At 42.2% G+C, this 27,597-nt stretch overlaps 3 protein-coding genes across 6 annotated transcripts in view; 2 read left to right on the top strand and 1 right to left on the bottom strand.

Moving 5' to 3' along the window:
- The first annotated feature begins 885 nt into the window (after positions 1-885).
- Positions 886-2,366, top strand: LOC129720371 (serine--tRNA synthetase-like protein Slimp). The gene has a single exon (XM_055671837.1). The coding sequence runs from the start codon at positions 1,068-1,070 to the stop codon at positions 2,334-2,336; it is 1,269 nt and encodes a 422-aa protein (XP_055527812.1). The 5' UTR covers positions 886-1,067; the 3' UTR covers positions 2,337-2,366.
- The window catches only part of LOC129720342 (lysosomal-trafficking regulator), a 39,335-nt gene continuing 14,067 nt past the window's right edge, over positions 2,330-27,597 (bottom strand). For all 4 annotated transcript variants that reach the window (XM_055671815.1, XM_055671811.1, XM_055671820.1 and 1 more), the window contains 5 exons: positions 18,961-22,041; positions 6,233-6,933; positions 6,005-6,164; positions 2,704-5,944; positions 2,330-2,635 (listed from right to left, as the gene is read on the bottom strand). In XM_055671815.1, the coding sequence (XP_055527790.1) occupies positions 2,503-2,635; positions 2,704-5,944; positions 6,005-6,164; positions 6,233-6,933; positions 18,961-22,041 (7,316 nt within the window). In that variant the 3' untranslated portion in view covers positions 2,330-2,502. The remainder of the gene's footprint in view (positions 2,636-2,703; positions 5,945-6,004; positions 6,165-6,232; positions 6,934-18,960; positions 22,042-27,597) is intronic.
- On the top strand, positions 9,988-11,287 carry LOC129720379 (uncharacterized). Its single transcript, XM_055671844.1, has 3 exons — positions 9,988-10,126; positions 10,183-10,627; positions 10,679-11,287. Exons 2-3 carry the CDS (start codon positions 10,409-10,411, stop codon positions 11,081-11,083), a joined length of 624 nt encoding a protein of 207 aa, XP_055527819.1. The 5' UTR covers positions 9,988-10,126; positions 10,183-10,408; the 3' UTR covers positions 11,084-11,287.

Below are 27,597 nucleotides of genomic sequence, written 5' to 3'. Positions count from 1 at the left end.
CCTTCAAAAACAACTCAAACAGAGGTTTTTTTACAGAGGTTGGTACTTTCGAGTAGTTCATTTTGTACCAACTTTTTTGGAAGATTCCTTCCTGAGTGTTACGTATGTCTTATGTATGTGCTAGCACCATCTGCTGCCGTGTTCGCGCTGCGTCGAGTATTTCGACATCAGCGCTAGCGTTACTGCATGTGTCAAATGGGGAACCACAAAATATGTATGAGATTGCATGACAGCGCCCCACACGGTGTTGTCACATACTTAGACATACGTAACACTGACGATTTTTTTTTGGTACTCTTTGCCCCACATCACCCGGTACCAACACCAGTATGAACTGCTCGACGAAAATGAATGGAGTGAATTTTCTTCATCGCGGCTCTACTCGAGCCCTCAACAAAATCCCTTACGAAACTGTCAAAAAGTTGTTCACAAAATCAATGCTGCATTTTTCGAGTGGGAACGAGACAAATGCAGGGCTGCGCAGGTACACAACCTCCATAAACTACTCAAACAGAGGTTTTTTTTTACAGAGGTTGGTACTTTCGAGTAGTTTATTTTGTACCAACTTTTTTGGAAGATTTCTTCCTGAGTGTTACGTATGTCTTATGTATGTGGTGTTGTCGTGCGATGACTGTTATTCGATTAGAAATTTGAAATGATCGTTTTTTTTTTTGTAGTGATGGAGCTAGGTTCCAGTGTTACGTCTGTTAGTCTGTGCTTTTACGTTAGCTATTCCGATCGGAGGAACGTAATTAAAGACGTTTAGATACGAACTTAGTAAAACTATACGAAAAACCGTGTTTTTTAGACAGTCGGGAACAATAGACCATGCACTGTCAATAACATCTATCGATAGCTGCCAGGCAGCTTAAAACGCGTCGATCTGCCGAACCTTTACCAAAAAAACGCAATTGCTGTACAATCTTTCACTAGACAGACAGACAAAGACAGCTTTGAATCAGTCCGAATCGAAAATGAACTCTATGATAACAAACGTCAAACATGTTTTGATTCATGCATAGTAAAAATCTCGACATCCCAATGAAACAGTTCGGTATCGCGACAAAATGCTCCGAACCCGTTCGATTGGCACTGCGTTTGGTCACCATCGTAGGACACTTTCGTCGGCTCTCTATGTAACCGGTGACAAAGCGAAGGAACAGTACGCACCCTTAATTCCCTACCTGGATTTCCAGGCGAAGCTCGCCGACATCGGAAAACTTGAGCACAACCTACGGCTTCGCCGGTATCGGTTAGATTTGGACCATTTAAAGCAGCAATGGGAGTTGTATCGGTTGATGGAACAGCGTAAGCGTGACATAGAAATCCGACGAGTGGAGCTTCGAGATCTCATCGCCAAAGCAACTAGCGAGGAGACGGTCAATCAGCTTAAATTGCAGGCAACTCTGGCTAAGGCCGACCTCAAAAGTTTACGGGAGAGTAGCTACGCTGTGGCGGATAATTTTGTTGCGGGGACGTTTTTGGCGATACCGAATGAGTTGCACGAAAGAACACCCGCCGAAGAGGCTGTGGTTTTGTATGAAAACAGTCCAACCAGAGCGCTTTCGAAAGCTATCGGAGGAGATTGGTTGGAGGAATATGATTCGACTAGTACTTACATGAGAGAGGATGCTGCGTTGATGGATTTATTTCTGCCGATTAGATGTGTGGAGATGTTTCAGGATGCCGGTTTCGTGCTTTTCTCCAATCCGGACTTTGTTCGAACTGTTCTAGTGGAAGCGGCTCAGGAAGATCTGGATTCGGTTTATGAAGTTAAAGAGGAAGTGGCTCTGGAACACACGCTAAATCGTTTGCATTTATGCGGGGGTAGCAGTATGTTGAGTTTTCTGGGGTACCTCACCAAGCTGTCGGTGTTTCCTACGGCTTTGCCGCTTCGACTGGTAGCCAACGGTAAGCAATATTTGTACGAGAAAGCGCAAACCAGTGCCGTGCAGGTGTTGGCTGCAGCTCAATCAAGTGAGGCGGTGATCCAGATTTTCGATGATACTTTGGAGCTGTACAAACATTTATATGATAAGCTGGGTTTACCTTATCGGCTTGTGATGATACCAGCGCACGAGTTGAAGCCTGCCGAAGCGATGCGAGTGAGCATTGAAGTTGCTAGCTTGAATGATCGTCAGCGGTTCGTGAGCGTCGGGAGTGTTTCCTATTATGGAGACTTCATCAGCAAAAGAATAGCCTTCAACTATCACGAAGGAAAGGTTCAAAAGTTTCCTCATCTTGTGGCTGGCACTGTTGTAACGGCGAGAGAGCTCATAAAACTATTGCTCCATAGTGGTGTTAGGTTCAGTGATTTAAACTTTCTGAGTAGTTGAAACTCGTTAGAATAAAATATATTATGCGTATGCGTTTGTTTTTAACAAAAGAATGAAAACATTCCTATATAAAGCCCTCGATTTTCTTGCTATTTTAAAATACACTTTTGAAGTACATTTTTGATCACTGCTCTCAAACTTGGGTGTTGAGTTTGGTTTTGTACCCTCAACCCACCGAACGGCGGATTGGTAGTTCTAATATCTGTGGTGACGTTCCGGGGAGCCCTTCGGACTTCCACGTCTGAATCACGTTGCTTGTCGTGAGTACAACCAGCTGTTGGTTGCGCGCATAAATGATACTGTAACAAAGAAATAATTTTATGAATAGGTTCATAACGGCAGTCAAGTTAGTAACGAAAATTAGTACCTTTTAATGCCGAAGGTGTCATACGGATTAGTGGTAATTTCCCGCACCAGAGCCAAGTTCCAACTGCTGTACAGTCGTATAACTCCGTTGTCTAAACCCACCGCGATACAGTTGATCCCACAGCCTTCCTTGATGGCGGTATAGCAGACCGATTGCACTGGACATTCCATGAAAACGTGTTCCACGTACGATGCGTTGATCGTGTGCAGTCTCAGCTGATCGCGGCTGGATGCCATCGTGACGTTCACATAGTCCATGTTGTAGTTTTCGGTAACCTCGAAACTCTCGTCATCAACTAGTGTAGACGATTCACTGGATCGATTCAAACACACTCGGGACTCCGGGCGCGAGTGCACAGTAACTATGTCCCCAAGGGTGGGACTAACGGCGACCAAACTGATCTTCGAGCTGATGACGTTCACCGGCCGAGGAATCTCCCTAACATAGCTTAGATTGTTGTAATCCCAAATGGCCGCACTGCCATCCATGCTGACACTAACCACAATTTTAAACTCAACGGATATCGCTATAGCAGTGATCTCTGCTTTGTGCTTGATCAGAACAACCGGAAAGTTCCACTTGATTGGAATGTTAGCTTCGTTAGCTTCATCTTCATCGTCATCTCCTTCGAGTTTGCGCCTTAAGGTGGCACTTTTTCGATCGATCCACCGTCGGAAGGAGCTCGAACGCGATCGCGTCACCGAGGGTCGTATGTTATGGTTAAAAAAGGAAACCTTCTGGGTTTGCCTTTGCTGGAAGACTGCTATCCGCCCTGAGCGATGTCCGAACCAGAGATCGTGGCAGTTGGGATCGCTACCGCATGCCGTTATCGGGTCCATACTGGTGTTGTAAACTAACTCACTCGACTTGGTGTCACTTTGTTGCACCGATCGGTAGCGAATCACACCATCAATTTGACCCCAGTCCACTATAAAATGGCTTTTCGAGTGCTGTGCCTGAAAAATGCTGGCACAGCCGGGTAACCCAACAATTCTATTCCCACTGAAATGTACTAAAGAACCCAGTTGAGTGCTAGCCGTTCGAAGATCCGTAATTTTTGGCATTGGTAAAGCCGGGGATCCACTGTAGAAGCCCCACTTCAATCCACCAACGCTTTCGAGTACGTCCGGATGTCGGATGGCAGTTGACACTGGTGGCAAGATTGCTTGTGGGTGCGGAGTATCAAACAGCTGCCGCGGCATTTGTCCGTATGTTTTGACCATGGTTTCCAAGGCGAGTTTTTCCACCGGATCATCAATATCGGAAGCGGTAAAGTTAGCGTACGTAGCTGGATGGAAGACGTTTATGGAGTCGACTGCTGCCGGGCCAGTCTGTTTATAGCCGAAGATCAAATCGATCCACTGCGCTAGTCGCCTACGAACGTGATCGGATTCCAACGCTTGGCGGTGAATCAGAACAAACAGTCGCGCCGATCGATGACTCCAGGAGGGCAGTTCAACGTGATTGACCGGCTCACCGGACTGTCGAACTCCGAAATCGAATCCCTCCAAATTCTCCAGAAACTCCGGAAAGCTGTAGAATTCCGGAATAAGTTCCTTCACATCTGTTGGGGAATCTTTACTCGCAAGATTCCATGTCGTCGCAAGTGAGTGAAAAGTCCGATCCGGAATGTCGAAACTGTTGTCCTGATAGTGCAGAAAGAGCGACGTGAACGGAAGCATTCGCACCAGAAAGTGCAGAACCGTTCCCGAGTTGGAATAGTGCGAGCTGTAATGGTACGGTTGAATCTTTCGCTTGCTGATGCAATCGTTCTCTGTCTGCTTCAAATAGTTGTAATTGTTTATGTAGTGTTTTTCCAGTTCCCTATACTGGACCGCTATCGGTTTCTCCAGGTTTCGGAAAGTCCGGTCCGAGAGTAAATCCAAACTGGCACCCTCGTAATCGGCCAGTATCCAGGGAAAGACAGGATACTGCATGAGATCGTGATAGCTTCGGCCAGAAATCTGATTCAAGTGCATCAGATATTCCCAATTGCTGAGCGATCCGTCCCTCCAGAGTTGCGTTTGCGCTTCCAGCTCCTGGCGACCTTCACGCTGAACGAGATCCTGGAAAAATCCGGCGAAAATTTCCCTCTCGAGCTGTCGGTCGAACACCAAAAACAGCGACCGCCCGCTGCTGAGGAAAATCTCCACTGCCGTTTCCTGGTGCTGGTAGCGTTTCGTCCAGATTTTCGTGATACTGTACAGATCGTAGATATCGAGATCACCCGTACTTGGACACAGCACCAGTTCCGTGCTGGTTAAAATACACTCACTATCCAGCTCCTGCTTGGGTGAAATTTGTTTCACAAACGACGTGTACAGAACCTGGTTCTCCATCGAAAACTCCTGGCTGCGATTTTTCGGTATCAAGTAAGACAGCAACTGATCGGGAATTTGGCCCCCGCCATTGTCGGTGCGAAAATCTTTCTGCACAAACTTCTGATCCACAGTAAGGTGACACCGTCTTAATCGTTTTAGCGACATATCCGGCCCGTAGGTGTCGTCTACTTCCCAGGAGCTGGGATACAGCTTCCTGTTGTACCAGGAAGCATCCTCGTGGGTCATCTGATCGATGATTTGCCTCCACTGTGTGAAGAACTTGAAATCACTGTCCTTCTTGAGCTGAATTATCAGCTCCTTACGCAATCGGTTCTGCTTTTCGACAATGTTCCTAGTAATTTCCATTGCCGCCACAGTGCACGAGTGAATCAGTTTCTCCTGCTTGTTCACCGATTTCATTATGGTTTGTTCCTGCTCGTTGAGGTTCATCGTCCGCAAATAATCGAATTCCTCCAGAGTCTGCGGCAGTGTCCAGGTGCTACTGTGTGCTCCCTCGATTGTCTGGCAGAACCCATTCACGTAGGTTAGGTCCTCAACCGACAGTTCCTTTTTGTTGAGAAGCAGAATGCTTTGGGCAAAAACTTTGAGCATGCGCAAATCACAAATCAGGGACAGATAGTTTCCTCCTTCGACATACTGGCTGAGCTGTTTGATGGTGTACACTTTGAGGCTCACCGGGCGCTTCGGAAGCAGACACCACAGGATAATGTTCCCTCCACGTGGATTGCCGTTCAGCGTACGGTTCATGAGACTTTTAACGAGCAGCACTTCGGCCTCGGAGACCGCGTGTTCCCCATCGCAGTTGGTAATAAACTGGACGGCTTTATCATGTATCTGATTGAAGCGAGTTTTCACCTCGGCCTTAGGAATGGTGCTGCCTGGAAGATCAACGGTGAAAGCTAGAATAGAACAATAAATTATTTCATCATTGAACAGTCCGATTGAAATAAGTGGTTTACAATTATTCTTATGGCCGATAATTGACTCGGTTGGACGGTAAATGAAGAATTGCAGCAGATTGCGGTACAGCAAGGCATGAACATCGCGTACATTCCGAGCCACCTTCGCGTTTTTGTGCCTCTCAGCCAGCGTCAAGCCATTAATCAAATCCCAAAACGGCTGCAAACAAGCAATTTGACTCAATAAAACATTTTTGTAATGTAATGTAATATTCTGAGCAAACATACGTTGATAAAATTAGCCGAAACTAGCGCTCGATGGGCGAAATTAGTGACGAAATCCAGATAGCTGTTGAAATTACTAATCTCTTCGGTATCGTCCCGCTCGTTCATCTTGATGGCGGTTTTCACCACCGTGCCGATAAGGCCATTCTCAACCAGGTAATGTGCAGCCCGTGGTTGCTTCACGCAGATGCGGTCGATCAGCTGTAGAACCAGCTGAAAAAGCCGCGGCTCAAGATGCGACTGCGGCAAAATAGCCAGCAGTACATTTAATCCACTCTCCTGCACAACATTAACCCGCTGATCGAGTGCTAGCGACTCAAGCGTTAGTGTGCCGTTACTTTTCGTTATCCAGCGGAAGCAACAGTTTAGCAGCTCCACGTTGACGCTGTGAGATCCAATTTGGTTGCCCAGATGGTGCCAGAAGATTTTGAACTGCTCGTCGGAGTAGTTCAGCACCGATGGCGACGAAGGACTGCTCAGAGCGCGATCACTGATCACCGCAATCAGATTGATGATCATTGCCCGGATTCGGATGTTGGAATTGTTTGCCAGGATCAGCAACGTCTCGATGATTTGGTTGTCAGCACAGAAGAACTGCTTCGCTTCCTGGTCCGGCAGGATAAGCAGAAAGTCGCACATTGCGCGCAGGAAGCTCTCTTGGATGAAGTCGTTGCCGGTTCCGAAATAGTTCTGCTCGAAGAATTCTGTTGGGGGAAAGAAGATAATGTTGAAATAAGTGGATTAGTGTTTTGGGTACTTTATGTTTTGATTACTTTAATACTAAGCCTGTGAGCCTAATAATACTGGTACTTTAATCTTGATTTTTGCAAGCAGTTAATTGTCTACAGATTGATGCTGTAAATCGACCTTTATGAATTTTGCAACCTTAAAGTCAAATGTTGTCATACTTTGGAATCAGTTTTTCGTGCCTTCAAATTTTTAAATTGTTTATACAATGTATGCAATGTTCTCCAATCTTGTTCGCCGCCGAGTATTGATCGCAGGATGCTTCGCTTGAAGACCCCAAGCGCGCGCCGATTAGCCTTTCATGTTCACGATTCGTCCGTAGAGCGCGGATCAGTATCTTGGTAGAGCGCAAATTTCGTGCGGATCTGCAAGCTGGCTACACAACCTGTAATAGGTTCTATTCGCTACCGCAACCCGTCTGTTGTGGTAATCGCACAACCCTGAGAACGCGAGGAGAACGCTGCGATTAGGACACAACGGCAGCTGTATGGCAACCTTGAGCGAAAGAAACTGTCATTACAGACAAAACATCCGTTAACGTAAAACGTGCTAAGATAACCCCCTTTTTTATTGGCAAATTAAAAGTGAAAATCTTTGTAACCTAGAAAGACAAATGTAACTATACAATATATTATACATTTCCTTCATTTATAAAATAAATTTAATATTTGCTTTAGCTTTGAGCTGTCGAGATAATAACCCAAGTAACAAAATAGCTTATATCCAAGTTTTTTAATAGGTAATACAACCAAAACATAAAACTTTCAATGCCGACCACGCAATTATAACAACCTAATAACAACAGCTATGAACATGTATCATGGCTAGTTGGCCCAGCTTTATTGAAGTCGTCAAAACTTCATATGCGCTCCACCATACGACCAGATGTTTTTTACAACCCAATTTGATTGCCATAGAATGGCCTCGAAATTTTAACAGAGATATATTCTCCAAACTAACTGTGATGCATTAAATTTTATCTTGGTTCCATTTCTTAGTAAAACATTTCCTTCCGACACTGCAAACTGATTTGTGTTAAGTTTTATTTCCATATGAATTGAATATTGAATATGTTGTTGTCTTGTTAATCGTTTTCGTACATGTAAAAACAGATGCCGTGAAATATTTATGGTGAAACCGGTCACGAATTTTATCGTAAATACTGCGCGCCGTTGAAATTCTGCAGAATATTAGTATTTTTTCAAAGTTGAATTCTTCTGAGCTAAAGCAGTTTCTTGAATTAAAGCTAGAATTTGTTGCATTTTATTAGATGTATGCCTTAATCAATTATTAGAATTGTACAACTACCCGTGGTATCGTGAATATCATAAAAGAGAATGAAAACATTAGGTCCAATTCCAACATTTTGCATTATTTCCATTAAAGACGACATGTTGTTTCGAGTAAAACCACAAACGCATTGAAAATCGTGTATTATAACCGATTCTCTTAAATCGATCAGAACTAAGCATATCATGCCTATGTTACGATTATCAAGTGTTATGTGAGCCACAATCTGATGTAGAACTCGTTTTTGCGGTGTAGCTACACGAGGACTACACTTTTGCCATGTAGCCGTTTTTTCACTTTGCGAACTACACCAAAATAGCACGTTTTCTGTCCCGGACTACACCCGAAAAACTCAAACTGTAATGCGGTACGAAAAAAATGACAGCTGAGTGCAGTTTCGTTTGAGTGTTCGTTTCCCTGCTGGAAATTATTTTCGTTTGGCTGCGCAAAATCCAGTGCAACCAGAAGAATTTAATGTTTATGAAATGTTTATTTTTATTCAACGGAACAAAATTTCGAGCAGGGGTATAATTGCTATTTGGGACTACGAAGGTACTGATATTTATTTGGTTTTTGCACGAGAGAAAGAAGAAAGGACATATTTTTGCTTTTGACAACCTTTGAAATCTCTTCTGACTTCGTAGTCACAAATTTTTCTACTGCCATTCTTTTATTTTTATTTTCTCTCGTTTCACCAGACTTCATTGAAACAAAAAAATTATGTAAAGTGAAAAAGTGATGATTTCTTTACCAGAGCTTGGCACTTCATTCAAATTCTTTTTAAATTTTATATATCGCAACTCACCAAACTGCAATCAAAATAAAATTGTGTTAATTGTGTTTCACTTTCAAAATTTAGCTTTTTTAAAAGATCGAGCCAAAAACCAGATATTTCGCAACACGGTTTGTTGAACTCATTTGAAATATTTTCACGCACTCGTGCTGTCCAAGTCAACCAATCACGTTTGGAGCAAAATACCTGCAGCAAACCGAGGCAGGGTTGCCACAATTGATTTTGTTCATTTGGTTGAACAAATTTTAATTATCTGTACTGTTAGGCATATCTGCCCAAAAATCTGTACAAAGCAGTTTGGTTTTCTGTCTCATTTTAGATAGCTCAAATCAAATTATTCAAGCCTGTTGTTGAGTAACTTGGCATTACTTATAAAAAATTATAAAAATTAATATTTTGAATGATTTATGGAAACAGTACAATTAAATAATTAAGATCTAAACAATAAAAAGAATAGTAAATCAACACGGAAATGTGAATGCAAACAAATGTGGAAGACTGTAAGACTTAAAGAGCTTGAAATAAACGACGATTTTTGTTAATACCCCAGCAACATGAAATATAAATGTGCTTCAACACAACCTTCGTAGCATACATTTCAATAGCCTGGAATCAATTTGTTAATTTAGTGTACCTGCTAATAGATTCTGTGTCATCGATTTATTCGGCAAATTTGTAAGATTACAGATTATTTTGCACATGTGGCATCCCTGCCAACAGGCCAAATTCACGTTGCAACCATGGCTCACTGTCAGAATGCCTAAAAATATAAAGTACGGACCACGTAGCATGTGTAGATAGCTTAACAAGCTCATATAAAACGGTTAGAAGATAATCACGTATGTGTTTTTAGATATCATTTTTCAATATTATCCCGGTACAATCATTCAAACATGTGTCTGTCACCGAAATACGACACCTCATAAATATTTTATTTTAATTGAGATTTACCTTACTTTTACTTTAAAACTTAAGTTACTGCTTTGATTTGCAACCTCTACCTCGCTGTCAGTGAGCATACGGTAAACAGTCTTTCATTCAACAACAGGAAGCTGCTCGTTTGTGGTGTAAGTACTCTGTACAATTTGAATAAAATTAAAATAATTTCAAATCGGACTTCTAGGATGCCATTTAAAATTGTGCAGACATTCGTGGACGGCGACCAGTGCCTCAGTGTCGTACCATCCGGCTGGGAGTGTGATGGAATTCTCTACTGGCCAAACACCGCCAACAACGCCAAACTGATTCGAAATCAATATTCCATACCGACGATCAAATGGTAGCAAATTCCATGCACTAAGAAGCGTGAATTTCAAACAAAAGCTGAAGCAGATGTCGAGCTTGCAAAAATGGAAGCTTATTCGGACACAGAAACGGAGGAGTACATAAACAATTCCTCTTCGCTTACTATGAAGGAGCCTCGACGGCAGATCACACCGATTAATGTTGACCAAAAATGTATCCGTAAGGATTTTAATCAGTTCGTTCCTTCCGATTCTGCACTGCAAAACGCATTTCTGCAGCCAAATTTAGTCAATCAGAATCAAGATGAATCGCGAAAGCAAACGGTAAGTTTTGTTTTTGCTTATTTATTTGACATAACCCTAATTTTACCGCAGGAATCATTACTGACTGATGATGTTTTCGAGAATGTAGTGTATGCGAACCAAGATTCCAATGACGGAACAATCGTAATCCAATCGATCAGTCAGCCATCACCAAACGACACTGGTGCCAATCAAGCTGTCATCATTGAAAGTTTGGCGAATATCGTCGTCAGCCTTGCCCAGGTGAAAACTGGTTTGGATTTTCTTAACACCAAAGTGGAGAAAATTGAATCTCTTTTAGAGTTTCGAGACAACGTTTCGCTTATTACTACTGACGAAAATTTCAAGCCAGTGGATTCAAAAGAAACGCTGGATGCTTTAGAAGCGAGCTTGGATAACGAAAAAGTAATGGCTAACTATATTAAAAATATGACTTACATCTGTGGTTCAACTGGCAAGGAAAATGGCCTCGATTGATGCTATCTTTTAATCGACCTGGTAATGACACGGCAATTTTTGACGCAGTGCTCTTGGACGGGAATGTCCAGAGATCATACACCATCGGAACATACCGGATCAGCGGAGTCTCAAATGAAAGTTCCTTTTATGGTTTACACTAAAGTGCGTAAACTGTTTCTAAGGCTCATCTTGCAAGCTGACAGCGCGTTTACTTCAGTTATGTGCGATGTTTTTTTTTAAAAGTACTGAAGAATAGCAAGCAACATTTGCTATCGAAAACAGTTTCTAAGCACAAGAATCGCCCAAAAAACCTACAATATAGTATCCGCCAACAGGAAGTTCAGCCGATTGCTGCCCAGATGAGATCTAATATTGTAAACACCGGTTAGAAAAACTGAATTCAAGTTTGACGTAAATAACAAAATGTATTTCTGTACATAATTCAGGTCAATAAAATAAAGTTGTTTGAAAATTCCTTTTTATTATTTACTGTTTCAATGTTGGCAGCTGCCTCGTCTTCTTAATGTTTAAAAAGGTCTAGGACGTCTTCATCTCCACCATCAATCACCTCCGGATAATTCTGAGTGTAGCTGGCGTCACAATCGTTATGAAAGTCTTGTTCCATAACATAATCCTGCTGCACCATTTCAGCGTTGTCATTTTCCGGAACCGAAGTCGAAGCTTGTTGAAAATTTGACACCACATTATACTGAGATGACAGAGAACAGCGAATTCTCGCGATGTTTTGTCTTACTCTCCTTCTATGTGTCCCACTTGCCTTAAATACTTTCCAACCACTCATTTTAAACAATCACTTGGACAATCAGTTTTTTAACAACAAAAATTCTCTGTTTATGTTTTATTCAATGATATCTTAATGCAGGTTACACCTTCCATACAATCAACATGAAATCAAATTTCAGCTTGGTTTTTTAATATACCTTGCTGACTGACTATTATACAACTTTCACAGATTGTGTATTTCTGGTTTCACTTGGTTGTTATAAATTTCAAAATAAAACAATCTTAAAATCGACAATAAAACTGTGAAGCTAAAGTTAAATTATGGAAGGCATATAATGGTTGTGATGAATATTTGCGGAACATGTTTCATGACTATCAAGTAAAACCAAAATATAATCGAAGACTTTAATGCGAGCCAACATAAAGTAAAAATATAACAAGAATAAATTCTAGAAGCATTTTGATTGTTACTTGGGAATCGCTGCTGTAATAGATCTTTCGTCCGAACACCGTCTATTTATCTCGCAGCTCACTTCGTGATCATACATTACGAGTGTACCAAGATGGACAAATTCATCATCCGAAAGTTCCCCATCCGTTACCTCTGCAGCACCAAAGCCCGTAGAACAACTACGCCAGCCACCATGTACCATTCACCTCGTCCAATGTTGGTGGGTCAACAGCTTGTCCATCTTCCTCAATTTCTTCTACCTTTTTCAACGTTAAACACTACTTCGAAGTGTCGTTTCCAATGCCTGACCACCTGTGACTTATTAGTAATTAGGTTCCCAGCCCTGCCAATACACATGGCAAGAACTGGTGAAGTATACTATAGTTCTTCACCTCCGCGAGGACATGATCGAGGTTTTCACGTTTCTTGCGGCCATGAAACCTCTTTTCGACAGTTTTAGCTTCTCGGTATCTCTCTCACATCTGACGCATCACACAGCAAACCGCTCCTAATGTGTTAGCGTAAGCCCGGTTCTTTTCCTCCTCCTTTTCTTCTAGACACTCAGCATCAAACCACTCACTACGCGGGGTACTCACTATAGCAACTCTTTTCGTTAATAGCATTTGGATGCCCAGAATTATCTTCCTCTTCGATCTTGGTATGAATACGTTGGAAAGCCGGACCGGGATAGTGATCTGATCTGATCTGAAAAGTACCAGCCGTCGGTCAGCATGTGGCCGATCTGGAAGCAGGACTCTCTATTAGAGTGTCTCCAGGGGTACTTCTGAAAGGCTATACTCCTGGCCGCAGAAAAGTTCACTACCCTTAAGCCGTTGACGTTGGTGGTAGAGTGGAGGCATTCCCTGACAAGAACGGGGCGAAAGAATTTCTTCTGTCCGACTTGTGTTGATATCCCTTGATTTTTCTGTACTCTTTATTTATAAGCGTTTTTATTAATGAATGCATGAATTTCAAAGATTTCGTCTCGTCCGTTTTTCCAGCAAAACCTCTCGTATTTGGTCAACAAAAAATTTAGGATATATTTTTACCAATGTCGGAACCCGTTACTGAGCCAACATTTGCTCGATTTTTTTCCTTGTTCTAGTGCAATGTCGTATGAGCAAACTACAAGAAATTGGTGTCAGTTATAAGCCGAAGCGACCCAAAATAAATCATTTTAAATTTTTTATTTTTTTTCCTGGGTTTGGTGGTTGAGCTCCAACCTTGGGTTCTTATATCTTTACAGAACCCTTTAAGATGGAGCCACAAGGTTGTATCAGCTTTGACAGCCCAAGGGCGCGTGCTTTCGGGTGGTGGATGGGAGCCGAGGAAGATCATGAGAGTCAGATACCTATGTTGTTCTTCCTACTCTGATCCCGGCAGTCTCCTATGTGGGGAGGATTCATGATAATTTTATTTGCTAAAAATTTTGGTGAATTCTCTTCACACGTGGACTAGCCTGCATTGTGCAAGCTCTGTCCTCATATACAAAGTGATATTTACATACTTTTTAATTCTGTGCAGTTGTAGTAGCCGAACTAGTATGAACAAAGGTCTGTGTTGTAAAGCGAGGTGAGCAAAGAGAAAAGCAGAAAACTCGGCAACCCTTTGCTAACATTTTATTCTATTTAAACAGTTCTGGTAATTAGATTAAATTTCGCATGACTTCTCGTACGCACTGTAGGGTGTCAAGAACTTTGTAAGAATAATTTTTTTTTCGCCCAATTCACGCAATCTGGTTGCGGAACGAACAACTCGCCTCGACTGTGACGAGCAGCGTTGCAAAGCGTTTCTCCTTCTTTCTGTTTGAGCACGAGACATATGCTACGCTTCTCAAGTCCTTTGCACACACATTTTCGAGATACTCTGTATTCTTCACGCACTCGCCAGAGCAGCAGCTAACCTTGCCCGGCACGCAACGCAAAAACGCGACTGTAAAAGAGTACGCGAATTCCTGCTTGCAAGTAGGAGTACTCGACTAGAATTTCTCAACTACGAGTGCTTAAAAAAATGTGCTCGAGAACGAAAATACCCGTTTTGGCTTCGTGCACCGATACCCGAGAGTAGGGGAAGAATCTGTTAAGTATCGCATACTGGAGCTTGTAGGGTATTGTAAGCAAATTCGACGGAGCGAATAGGGTTGCTCCCATCACCCAAATGCACTAACCTGTGGGACCGATACCAGTAAGACTCCAATTATGTTAACTGGTCGCAGTGTTGAGGATATGAGTTGGTACTCGTTATATACCACCAAGTAGAGCTTGCATCTGCACCGAGCTCTCTTAGTAAAGTCGTGTGACAACGGCTTGAAACGGCAAGGGGGCGAACGGCTGCAGGGGTCTCCGTCCCGTAAAACTTGGCAGCAGGCCTTCCAGTTCGTCCCGCGTGCGTTGGCTAGTGGGAATCAGGCAGGAGAAGAAATCAGATGGTGCAAATCAGTTCTAGGGCTAGATGCCTTTTCCTGGCTTGAGCCGGTCGGGAGCGATATAGTTGCTCATAAGACCCTAGCCATGACCTCACTACTTCGGCATAGCCCACCATGTGACTACTTCACATGAACAAGGATAGCGGCTGAGAGGAAAAGCCAATTAACCGAAATTGGAAAAGTTTATGCGTGCGAATGCGGGAGCAGATGTACCACCAAATCCATTCGCCAGAGGTGGCATCCAGCGGTCTCCACCGGGACCAACGGATGTGATTAAGGGTGGTGGAAAGGCGGTGACACCTAGAGCCACAAGGAGGATCTAGCGGTCTCCACCAAGGCCAACGGACGCGGTCAAGGAAGGTAGTAAGGCAGGTACGCCTCCCGACAACGAGCGTGGTTCCGGCGATCTGCTGGTAGCGGCAGTCCAATCAGAGATGGAGACGCTACCTAGGGTAGCGGCACTGCTGGCACAGAACGATGTCATAATCGAGTTTGCGAACTGCCGTATCAATATCTCGAAGCACTTGAAACGGAGTCTTCCATTGCTGCGCATCTGCCTACAGGAACGGCCGAAAAAGCACTCAAAAAGTGTCAAAGCGCTTCCAAGCTCGAAAATTCAACCGTGTCTAAATGCACACGACGGTCGCATTATCGTTTGCCGAGGTTTGTTTTACAGAACCGGCCGCGAAGAGAACGAGGCAGGCTCCCGTGACCATCAAAAGGAGGTTGATCGAGACAAGCACACCGGCTGATTCGTCCGTCAATAGAGATTGTTGGGCTCACAAATGTCCACCAGGGACACCACGGGTAACGGAGAATGGACTACAGTGGTGGACAAAGGACGACAGAAGCAGGAAACTTGTGAAAAACGCGAAAACCGCGAAAAGCCAGAAAGAGCAAGCGTGAAGCGCTCATACATAAAACTTAACTGTTTGCTTAAGGTGCTTCGAGAGAGTAAATAAATGCTGGTCGTGTAAAGGGCCCGATACGTCTAGTTTATGTCGACGCTGCGGTGGTACAGGCCAAGCGGTAAGCGGGACGCTAAGTATGTCACGGGAGGCCCCAAGTGCCCGGCTAGCAAGCCGGTTACTAAACCGCAGGCGTGAGGTTGGCACAATTAAACCAGAGACCTGCTATACCATGCAGCCACTGAATCGTCATCGGACATTGCCATCATATCGGACCCCTACCACATACCTACCGGAAACGGTTACTGGCTTGCTTTCTGGAAAAGTTACTTCCAGAATCGAGTGCTGGTGCCACAACAAACATAAGGGTGAGAAATACTCTCGATTACCGCAGGGGTGCCACAAGGTTTCATCCTGGGTCCGGTATTGTGGAATGTCATGTATGATGGTGTTGCTGAAGCTCAAGCTCCCACCGGGAGCGGTGATTGTGGGCTTTGCGGACGACATAGCTCTAGAAGTCAACGGCGAGTCAGTCATTGAGGTCGAATTGAAAGCCGCACTATCCATACGCGTAGTCGAGGATTGGATGCACTCTAGGAAACTGGAGTTAGCGCATTACAAGACAGAGGTGATCGTAGTGAACAACCATAAATCGGAACAGAATATAGGAACGCTTGTTGTGCGAAATATTTGGTTTGAAGTTGGAATTTACTATTGCAGCATACAGCGTCATTGAATCATGATCGGAACAGCTTACTTCTGAGACTTCACCGCTACCTGTGCTTGACATAGTGATAGATTTCATGTAGGTACTCATCATAGAAAAGTTCCCATTCGAAAAAAAATTTTTTCCTTTGGAGTACCGATTTTGAAATGTTAAAAATAGTTTTGGCATCTGTCACCACTCAAGTTTCGCTAGCGTTCCCTAATATGTACAACATTTTGTTCGTCTCGTCAGTGACTGGAGGAGAGGTAAGTTGCCCTCCTCTTCTTCTGTAATAGACCTATATGATACATTTTTTGTCCCGATCATGATTCACCTTGTTCCTATTATGATACAAAATTTATAATAAGATAATACGATATATTCGAATAAATACACGTCGGATTTACTATAAATGATTATTTCTGTAAATCAGGCAGATGGATTGTTTTGATAAACGTATTTTTGACGTGGGACTACGTCTTTGTTTACTATACTGGGATGCATTCTGTAAAATTAGAAATGAAACTGGCAAATGTTGCGTCAGATTTCAAACGTTAATAACAGCATAACCACATGATGGATAACAATAACCAATATGTTGTTGGATAGATAAAATGTATAAAAATTTTATGCGCTAGTTATCACTCTAATTTCATTGCTAAGCGGTAAAATTGAAAAAAAGTTTCAATAAAAAATTTACGCGAATAATGAACCAATTACATGCGAGCATTCCTTACACAGACGACGTGAATGGACACCATCCGTTCCCTGTGATATTCTCTGTATCAATATCGAAATAAAAATTGACAGAGTCTCCCCGTCCCAATAGGTCAATTTGTTTTTGCTTCCATGAGCTTAGACTAATTGGCCCTGACGACTCTGTTGCTATTGGTTTGGTTTTTACTTGCGAAAGTGAAGGAGGGAAATATTTTTGCTTTTGTTTTCACACATAAATTGACAATTGCATATGAGAATTCGCGTAGGTGCGAACAGCCTTAAAAATATCTTTTACTTGTGTCAGGGCCAATATGATGTCTCGAAGGTAAAAGTTTTTCAAAAAGTTTGAAACAATGCCCATTCTCGAACAATTTCTAAACCTACTTTCAGAACCTAATAAAAACTGATGTCTTGAAAGAAAACATGCCGGTAAAAGCAACATTACCATGGGAGTAAAGAACCGCAGGTCTCTCGTCGTCTATGATTGCAGCGGTACTCTTATATTCGTACATTTCAGCGATACACTTATATTCGTACTGCAGCGCTACTATTCGTATTGCAGTGGTACACTTTTGTTCGTACATTTCTATACGTGGCATTCGAGGAAAAACTGCAATGCTGCTGTTGATGGTGATTGAAAGTTTATCTCATAAATATGATCATCATAAATTACTCAACAAGAATTGTAAATCTTTGCAACGGATATTTATTTAATTTTATCTTCGATATTCACTAAATAATCGTGACCGGATAGTATCGAAGGAGTAAATTCCTAAATATATACATTTATAGAAGATTAAAAGCCTGCGGATGCTTGTGAATTTTTTGTTTATTTACTGAGATTCATTCAGAATCTCTTTTTACATTTCAAAATTGTTAGATGATATATTATTATTCTGAGCTTTACCATAATAAACGTATATTAGCTGTCTTCGTAATACAGCGAATGTAGTTGAAGGCAAATGAAAAAAATTTGTCAAACAAAAAACAAAAATGGAATTGTTGATTGCTACGATTTTTTTGCTGGAACTTGTTAATTATTTTGTTTAACATATCTTCTTATGTTTGCCAATTAATGAACCTCTGTAAGGGCTTCCATATTATTTTAAAAGAAAGATCCATATTATCGATTTGATTCAATCAGAGTTAAATAGGACAAAACTTTTATTATGATAACGTAAGTATTATTGGATTTGATTTTTGGAGATATAGAGTTAATTCTGACTGACGCATTACGAGAAATTCTTGGTGCTTCTTCAACAAGCACGATATGCTTGTGCCTTGTCAAATACATGTTGTTTGCACAAAAAAATACTACAGGCATAATATCGTCAGATATAAACGATATTCTTTCGAGTGTTGTTGAATATATTATATATTTCAAAAATTGATTTCCAGGGGAGGCTGAAAATAAAAATTCGTATAGTCACTGAGCGAACACATTGGTTTTGTCTGCAGACTCTGTATATATTTTGTAACAAAAAATCCCCTAATTACAGTCTGTAGTCCCACGTCACCATTTCATACAACCCTAGGGCTGTATACCTTGTACTATTTCTAATTTCATGCGATATTATTGGTGAAAATGTGACATGAGAATAGTCTAACTTGCCGTGTCAAATAAACAATATATGAAGAAAAAAAAAATAGTCTAACTTGTTCCGATCATCATACAGTTACCTTACTGCGTATAAAACCAACACCCAAATCCGATTTGCTACATTAGCTTTCATGAAATTAATTCGCAACGTGTAGTAGCATAGCAAATTAGCAAATTAAGGTAACTGATTGATAAGTTTTCGGAACTTCTCAATCCATTATGGATTATGGTTCATAGGAACTTAAAGCTAAGAGAAAACCATTAATGATAGGGAAAACCCTTCCGAAAGTAACTAAAAAACAAGAGAACAAATTTTGTAAAATAAAGAAGCAAAAATTACTTACTGAATTTCGTTGGCAGCGATTGCGTCGCACGCTGTAGCTCCCTGCGCACGCAAACCTTCGCCGACGATAGGGAGTTGTTTTCCTTCGGAGTGGAACACAGCCGCGCGGTCGGACTTTGAAGCCGACGAATCTTGCACTTGTCACTTTTCCAGCTTCGCCTACGGACGCGACTATCCGCCAGGGCTTGGTTCAGTTTGTCATAGTTGGTGCCACTGCTGACCGGACCTGGTGTGAGTTTTGTTGGTGTTGACGAAACTGGATTGTCTGCTGCCGAAACCGAATTGGGCGTTCTGCTGACCAGTTGGCCCATTTCGATGAAACTGGTTGTTGATTCGAGGCTACTGTTGGTTGAGCTCGATAGTGCTAACGGGATTGCCTTGCGCAGTTGGGAGTATTTGAGACGCCGTTCGCGTAAATTTAAGCGCTGAGCGATCCTGTTGTCGATACTCTTCGTTGCTTTGCTTGTAAAGTGAGCGTTGATGTTGAAATAGAACTTTTGACGATCGTGGGTTACATAGCTATCGGTTGGTTTGTGCATGAGAAGCAACAGTTCGATAATTTCCTTGAGTAAGCTGATCTTTGGCGGGGTATTCGAGAGAACTGAGATCAAGGCAACTAGCGATTCGGCGGATGAACGGGATATTTTAACCGTTTTGGGTGGAATCACAAAGTTGATTCGGCAGAAATCTATCAATGTTGGCACTAGTCCAGCCGATGCCAAACGTTTGCAGTTGTAGTTCATCCCGGGATGCTTATCTCGGGTAGCGGTAATCAGTACATCAAACACTAAATTAAGAACCTCCTCCGAACGTTCGATCCATATCTGGAAATTCTCGAAAAAGAAAGTAATGATTTCAGGGTATCGAATTCTTGCCGTCGAATTAACCAGAACACAATAGGTTTCAGCTCGCCTTGTAAGAACCGGTTGATCAAAGGCCGCCTCTAGGAAGGCCGCAAGAACGCATATATCTTTGTGACATTTTTTATTTTTGAGCACAATTCCCACCAGTTCGAGTAAATCACGGTGGACGAATTCGTTGTAGAAGTCGTAGTTGTCGTGAGCGATCCGTAACAACAGAGTCAATCCGTTAGCGTGGGTGTGAGCCGAGTCCGACAGTTCAACTATTCGTGCAAATGCGAACAATACGGCGCTAATCCCACCGGAGAACAGAATCGAACGCTGCAGAGAGTAGTTTTCCTTCGGGACCAGATGAGGTGAGAAACTGACCATTCCAAGGGCAATCTTTGACTGGCCTGGCTTCGTCGAGATGAATACATCTGGTTTGTGGGCCACGAAACAACCAACGTGGTACCGGTGTAGAAGCTGGAATACGTCACCCGGTTGAAGATCCTCGATCGTTAGCTTGGCAAGATTCAGCAAGCCGTAGTTTGGAACGATTCCACCATTCAAGCGAGTCCAGTTCGGACCAGAAGCGTAGACGTTTGTCATAACAGACATATCTGTGAAACATTTTTTATACAACTGGATGTTGGATAGTGAGAAATTAAGTGGAAGATCATCTTCGACACCAATTCGATGGCCGATCGCAAGCACCGGTAGGCTGGTATCGATGTGGATCTTGCAAGGGTCGACAATTGTTACGGTTTCCTGTTGAACGCCATCCAGAGTGACAGCAACCAACATGGAGGTGTCCAGTTGACGGACGGAAAACCCAACCATACTCCAGCGGTTTTCCGTAATCTGAAGTTCCTTTATCGTGTATTGTTCCGAATGCAAATCGTAGAAGTAATCGTTCGAAAGGCTCGTACTGGTGACATTTTTGCTCACCGATAGATATTTGTAGCAGTATACACACTGAGCTCCGGCTGTGTCTATTCGGAAAAGTTGCGTTTCTGGTTCGACTGAGCGCTGTAAAAAGCTTCTGTAACTCCACAGGTGAGACAACTCTTTGGCACAATTTTCACAGCACGTCAAACCAACCGCGTTCGCTAGGTATCGTTTTGTGTTGGCACTGGATATTATTCTGTCCGGTTTATTGAATCGTACCGTGAATTGCTTCTGGCGGTTCAGGAATAGTGATACGATTTGTTTTTCACTACCCACCGAGAGCAGGTGGGTCATAGTTAGACGGTTGCTGTCCTGCTGAACGCATCCTAGCCAAAACCAGGCGGTGGCCGTGAAGCCATCAGCATTCCACGGTGAAAAGTTAACATAATTCAGCGGCACGATCTTTGCCGAGCAAGTAAATGGGGATCGTATATTAAAATATCGGTGATGTTCGCGTAGATAGGTAATTTTCTTTGATAGCAACATATCACAGGTTGATGTTCGTGCTCCATCATCACAGGGATCAGGAAATTGGAGCTCGGTGTAGCATTCCAGCTTGCAGTTAGTATCGACAAGGTTCATCAACTTTGTAAGAATCAAATGCACCGGAGGATCCTCGAAGCTAAGTAGTTGAAGGAACTTGGAAAACACTTCCGGACTCTCCAAATCGGTTATCAGCTCTAAGATAGAGGTCTGCAGCTCTTTCAGTTCCAGGTCACTTTTCTCCAGTATTGGACCGAACCCACTTATAAGATAGAGCGACCCGCCCAAATACTCCTTGATACTGTTCAGCTTCAAAACGAGCTGAGCAAGTACCGGACACCAGTTCTGCGGATTCAGTGCACATTTTTTCGATAATTCAATCAAAATATCGACCACGAGTGTACAGATATTTTCATTTACTCGGGTGTATCCAATTTCCCTCGATCGCAGACTGCCCTTTCGTACCCTCAGGGGTGGCATGAGTTGATCATTCTCGATGTCACCCTCGTAGCCATCATCGAAAGCGGTAGTATAGCTTTCGTCCGTCGAGCTAATGTCATCGTCGGCACTCAGGGACTTTCGCCCGCCCCCACCTGAGGAATGCACTGGGAAGAAGTACTCGTTGTGTGGCTGCTGCTGGTCATCGAAAATTTCATAACCACCTCCACTGTCACGCACTTCGGAAATTTTCAACAGCGATTGTAGCACATTCATCACGTTTTTCGTCATATCAGGCGAGTTCCAGTTCTCGAGCGCACCGCTGAGTATTAGCTTTTTCAGCTCGCACAGCGCCGACTGCATGGCGGATTCTGGAAAATACACAAATAGTTATAAATTTCATCCACTGTTAACAATCGATTAGTGCTGGTTTTTTTTTCGCGTGCTCCGGGTAAATTGGAACTGTGAACGGTACGACAGCAGTAGCAAAGATTGTCAACACGTTAATCATCTAACTTCAGAAACTAGAAAACCGAACGAAAAGTTCACCAATGCGGCAGGGCAGGTATGTTAGTGGAACGACAACCGACCGCGAGCTTTTCTACGGCTTCGCGCTTCATAGGCGAGGTGTTCGATGACTAGAAATGTGGATGGGGTGGTGCTTGCTACTTATGTTCCAGAAAAAAATAAAGGGCTACAAATAAGGTCAATGTTCCAATGAGTTTATTCTTCAATTTTAATAAAATTTGCAGAAAAAAAAAGAAACAAGCGGACATGAAAAAGTTTCTGCGTACAATATGATTTGAAACTTTGCACATGTGTTTGATTTAATAAACTGAGTATTTTCCGCGGATGGATTTTATTTTAGATTCAAGAGTGATTTTCTAAATGGGCAACATTAGAAACTTTAGAAAATATATACCTGCTTACTACATTTTAAATTAAAACGAAAGAGTTAAATTTCCCCTTGTTTTTTTTTTTTTTTTGCTGACACTTGATGTTATTCCGGAAATTTTAGTAAAAAGTTCAGGATGCAGAAATGTAAGACAAATTTTTACTTAAAAGTGTACTTTCAAATCATTTTATCAATTTCAACTTTTTTGAATAATTGTATTCCAATGATGCAATTTGTTTCTGATAGCAATTTTAAATCATGAAACCTTCTAAATGTTTTTAAGATATTTCAAAAGCAGGATGATTTTTTTGCATGTTATTCGTGGTTCTCCAGGCACAAGTATAGATTAATTGAAAAAAAAAAAAACGATCACATTTTATTCTTTGCCAGCAAAAAATTGTTAGAAAAACACCACGTGCTGCCCCGAGGATGAATTAACACTGGAGTTCGTGGAGAGCAAGTTGCTCAATTAAAGGCGGAAGTGGTAAAAGAAGTCTAGTAGCAACAGGTGTGTTAGCGAAAGTGGCGAAAAAGTACTGGAAACGGAAGTAAGTCGACAAAAAAGCAACAGAAGGAAAAAAACTACCACTATTGTGGTCAAGTACGACATTTCCGCAGGGACTCTCGGAGGCTGGTGTGGAATAAGAATAAGGAAAAAGAAAGAGGTAGAAATTAGAAAGTTAGCTGCTAACCAATAAGTATGGGGCCGTTCCTGAACCACGTGGTCATATTTTGATCACTTTTTATACTCCCCGAACCCCCCCGTGGTCTTTCGTTCTTTTGGCCACCCCCCCCCCCCCAAATTCGCCAAAAAATCGCTTAAATTTTTTACATTTTTATCATTAAACATTCAGTACATTCTGTATTCCTAAAGAGCAAAAGCTTGATTCTTGACTTGGTGGCAACAATAAATTATAAATCAGGAAAAAAGACCACGTGGTCATTTCGTTAACCCCTCACCCCCGTGCGTGGACTTTCGTAGTCTTTTGACAAACTCCCCCGTCCCCCTCTTTATGAACACGTGGTTTAGAAACGGCCCCTATGCGGCTGCCGATAAGATCTTCGAGGATTCGAAGATGATGCAGAACCAGTTTGTATAATTGCTAAAAGATATGCTCGGGTATAGGCAGCGAGTATTCCGTTAATTCCGTTGAAGAGCTTCTCGACGACGAACGTAATCCGGCTGTATTAGACAGCCCCGTGTAGCCCTCAACAAAATGGGACAGCTAAGCGAAAAAATCGCAGATTGCAATAGATGATGCGGTGTCTGCTGACGGAAGCTGGTCTCGCTAAACAATAGTGGGACCCCACGATGAGCCGTCGCACCATTAGCAGGGACGCTAATTTCCTCGAGCTGGCTAGTGGTACTCACGAGGAAAATCTTCGTTGACGTTTGCATTAGAAAAAATAAATAAAATTTGCCGATTCGTCATGCACTGACGAAACTACTCATGCAGCATCAATCATAGTAACCCGTGAGTCAGCAGAAAAAAATGACAGCTCTATCAGTCGAACTCTAACCGTGATGGCGAAAACAGTGGAACAACTTCGTTCAAAGAATGATGCTCCGCCGCGTCGAAAAGGGATATCATGAGGAACTTTGTGGACGCCGGATATGCCCGTTTCTGCACCTACATCATCTTGGCACTATTGGACAATAATCAGAGCATCGAAAGAAAGTTCGATTCTGGACGACCTGAGCGACAAAAAGCTCCAAAGGATGCTGAAGAAGAAGATAGAAGGAAAAGTGGCTACATCGTGCCGGTGCAGTCAGTGAGCAGTGAAAAAGTACTTGGTGAACATGGACATAGATGTCAGGAAGCGGCAGCCCCGTACACTGTTCTCGGAGTTGCAGGTAATGACGCAGCGGCAGCGGCTGAATAAGATGGTCAAGTCGATGGTGATGGACGACGAGACCTCTCTCATCCTGGATGGCAACGACTGGCAGGGCACTTTTAATTCCTCCACGAAGAAAGTGAGCACCGAGGTGAATTTTATTTCGTGCACCAAGTTTCACAAAAAGGTGCTGCTGTAGCCGACAATCAACGAGAAAGGAATGTCAAAGCTGCCTGCCGGAAGTTGCGTCGTTCATCAAGATATACCATAAGGCCGAAGACGCGGTGTTTTAGCCAGATCAGGCGTCGGCCCACTACTCGAAGCGATCGTTGGAGCAGATGGAGCGGCTGAGTATGGATGTGGTACCCAAGTCGGCGAACCCGCCCAGTGTCCCCGAGCTGCGTCCCATCGAGAATTTTTGGGAAAACCTGAAGCGTAAGATCTACTCCAACAATTTTGTCGCGAAAACTTGATAAATAAAAATAAAAAAAAAACTCAAAAACATGCCTACACGCAACGTTAACTGGCGGAAGGCTATTTTCGGGAAAGTGTTTTTTTGGGAAATGATTATCGGTGAAATGTTCCATTCGGGGAAATATTACACTTGGGCAAATGTTACATTTAAGAAAATGAATTTCAGGAGAATGTTATACTCGGGAAATGTTACACAACCTCCTGATGTGATTGCGAGCAAAAGATGGTTTCGTCGAGTATTCTGGAAGGTGATGAGGATCTTGCCATGGTAAAAGCGTAGTGCAAACCTAATAAACAGCCTCTGTTACAGTATCCGCTCAATTTTGATAACTAGGAAAATATGAAACGGAGTCCAAATGGAGGCAGTGCATTTGCCTTCAAAGCATAGTTATCCATAAGGTTATTTTATATTTCTTGACATTTATTCATTCAATATTTTCTTCGCACCACTGTAATAAGTTGTCTATTTCACGTTGGAGAGCCAAACAATCGAGAATGAAGGTGATGATTCTGTACATCTTCAGGTAATCTACAAACAACTGCATTATTTCGAAAACAGACATAATTTACAAACAATACGAAGGTTAGTGACCCCAAGCCACTACCCGAGGTGATTGGAAGACTCCGAAAGAGTTGATTGTAACCTCGCGGAAGCGTATCAATTGATTTAGTAAGAATGGATCCATTCACCAGCCAATCAGGGAGACCTAACGCTTTTCAAATGTCGAATGGTTTTGCACATCAAGCTCGTGATGGTGGAAATTGTGGACTCTGGATAAATCTGTGTTGAATTCCGATATCAAGGGTCGAACAGTGCTCCGTGACTTATAGATTAATAGATGCAGTAATAGATGCGGTTTTTCAAAGGCAAGAAAACATCGTCTCTAATAAAAAACGATTAGGTATATACAAAATATCGGAAGCGAAAGTGAGCGCGCACTGTGTTTCAAGAAGAGCAGAAAGATACCATGGTCCAGGACTCTCAGTCGTATCGAGATTGGCTAATGCCTTCTGAACGTCATCTGGTGTGAAGGTAAGTAGAGGGAAGCTTAAGTCGTGTTCAACGTTACCATCAATTCTTTGTGCCGCAGGTGGTGCGGTGCTTGCATTATAAACGGACTGGAAAAAGTTCCATCCAGAGGGGACATGGCCACGAAACATTTCATCAAGTTTTTCGTAGAATCTGTCAGTGACGACATCTACTGAATCACCGCTCATAAGCGGATTCCAACCTTCCTTGCTGAGATCGCAGTATTTGAATCCCAACAGAACAAGACAATACTGATGGCTGGATACTAATGAGTCGACGTCGAAGTTACGAATAAATGGTCTATGATGAACATCGATGTTAAGTAAAGCATTCGCTGGTTCGATGAGATCGACATTGTCGGAACCCGAATGTCAGATCGAGCAGACTACCGTTCCGTCCTATATGAATTAAACTGACTTAAGCGATTTGCGAGCATTTCTTCCACGAAAGTTACCTCTTGGTTAAAGCGGATATTCGTTGATATCCTCATCAAAATTCCACTGTGAATTGGGTAAAGCTGTGGTATCGACTTGTACAACTCTGGGCTAGACATAGGCTGAATATAAATTCTGGAGCCAAAAATATGTGACTTTTTCGTTCAATCCGGACATAAATCCGGATGTAAATTATCACTCACGCTTATTTTTTTCGCAAGCTGATAGCACATTTGATAAGCACATTTCTAAACAACTTTGTATGACGAACTTAAAGTTTTCATCCTTGGCTGTGACCAGCTCCTCTGGTTAGATGACATGAAGTTTTATTGTGGTCACATCATAGAATTAGGTAATTTGTGGATAGCTCACAATTCTGAATATTCTGCCGAAACCACAGCGACATAATCGCAGTTCGAGAGACGTAATCGACGATCGTGTGTTCTAGTGCATAAGCCTCTAACATTCTGGTAGTACACATTAGGTTGCCAATGCAAATCGACTATTCGAGTTTTGTCTAGCGGTAGAGCTTAAAAGTTTTGTCTTCTCGAAAAAAAGTCCTCATGCAAAATTTCAGCTTAATTGAACTGCGAGAACACGTGCTTCGAAACGATCAAAATTTCATTTTTTTGACCTATGCAAAATGCACGGTAGTTCATGAAAATGTTGATATCGATTTTTTTGCTAAGTGTCTTTTTTTCCATGTTGGGTATTTTACCACTGCGACTAATTTTTTTATCTTTTGTGACACTAAACACTAAATGTCTTAGAAATGCATAGAACATCGATATCTGGTGTTTTCAGAGTTAAGAGCATTTTAATAAATCGACTTTCTAGGACTTAGAAATTTTCGATCTAGGGCAAACGGGGAAATTTGACCTCCGAGTTTCGTTAAACGGTAGTTAAATTTAGAAAATTTTACCCTTATCATTCGCATTTCTCCATGAACCCTCAATGTTTGGCTAACCTTCTGTAGATTTTATTCAGAAAAATTAAAACCAAAAAAAAATTATCTTTTCGAGATGAATAATTTTCAATTTCTTTAGTTAATTTTATTGGAAACAGAAAAAAAATTGCGAGGAATATTTATAATTTGAAAATGCAAAATCATTCTCTACAACTTTGTCGAACATGTCACACTAATATGACAAACCGTTCTGGCTCTAAAAATATTTTTGTAAACTTCAATACTCTTTTTACATACATTTTTACACAAAGCTTGTCAGATAAAAAAGGTCGATTAAAATGGTTGCTTTTT

Source organism: Wyeomyia smithii, chromosome 1 (genome assembly GCF_029784165.1).
Source record: "Wyeomyia smithii strain HCP4-BCI-WySm-NY-G18 chromosome 1, ASM2978416v1, whole genome shotgun sequence".
Taxonomy (NCBI): Eukaryota; Metazoa; Arthropoda; class Insecta; order Diptera; family Culicidae; genus Wyeomyia; species Wyeomyia smithii.
Note: the sequence above shows the minus strand (reverse complement) of the source record. Positions and strands in the feature narration are given on the sequence as shown.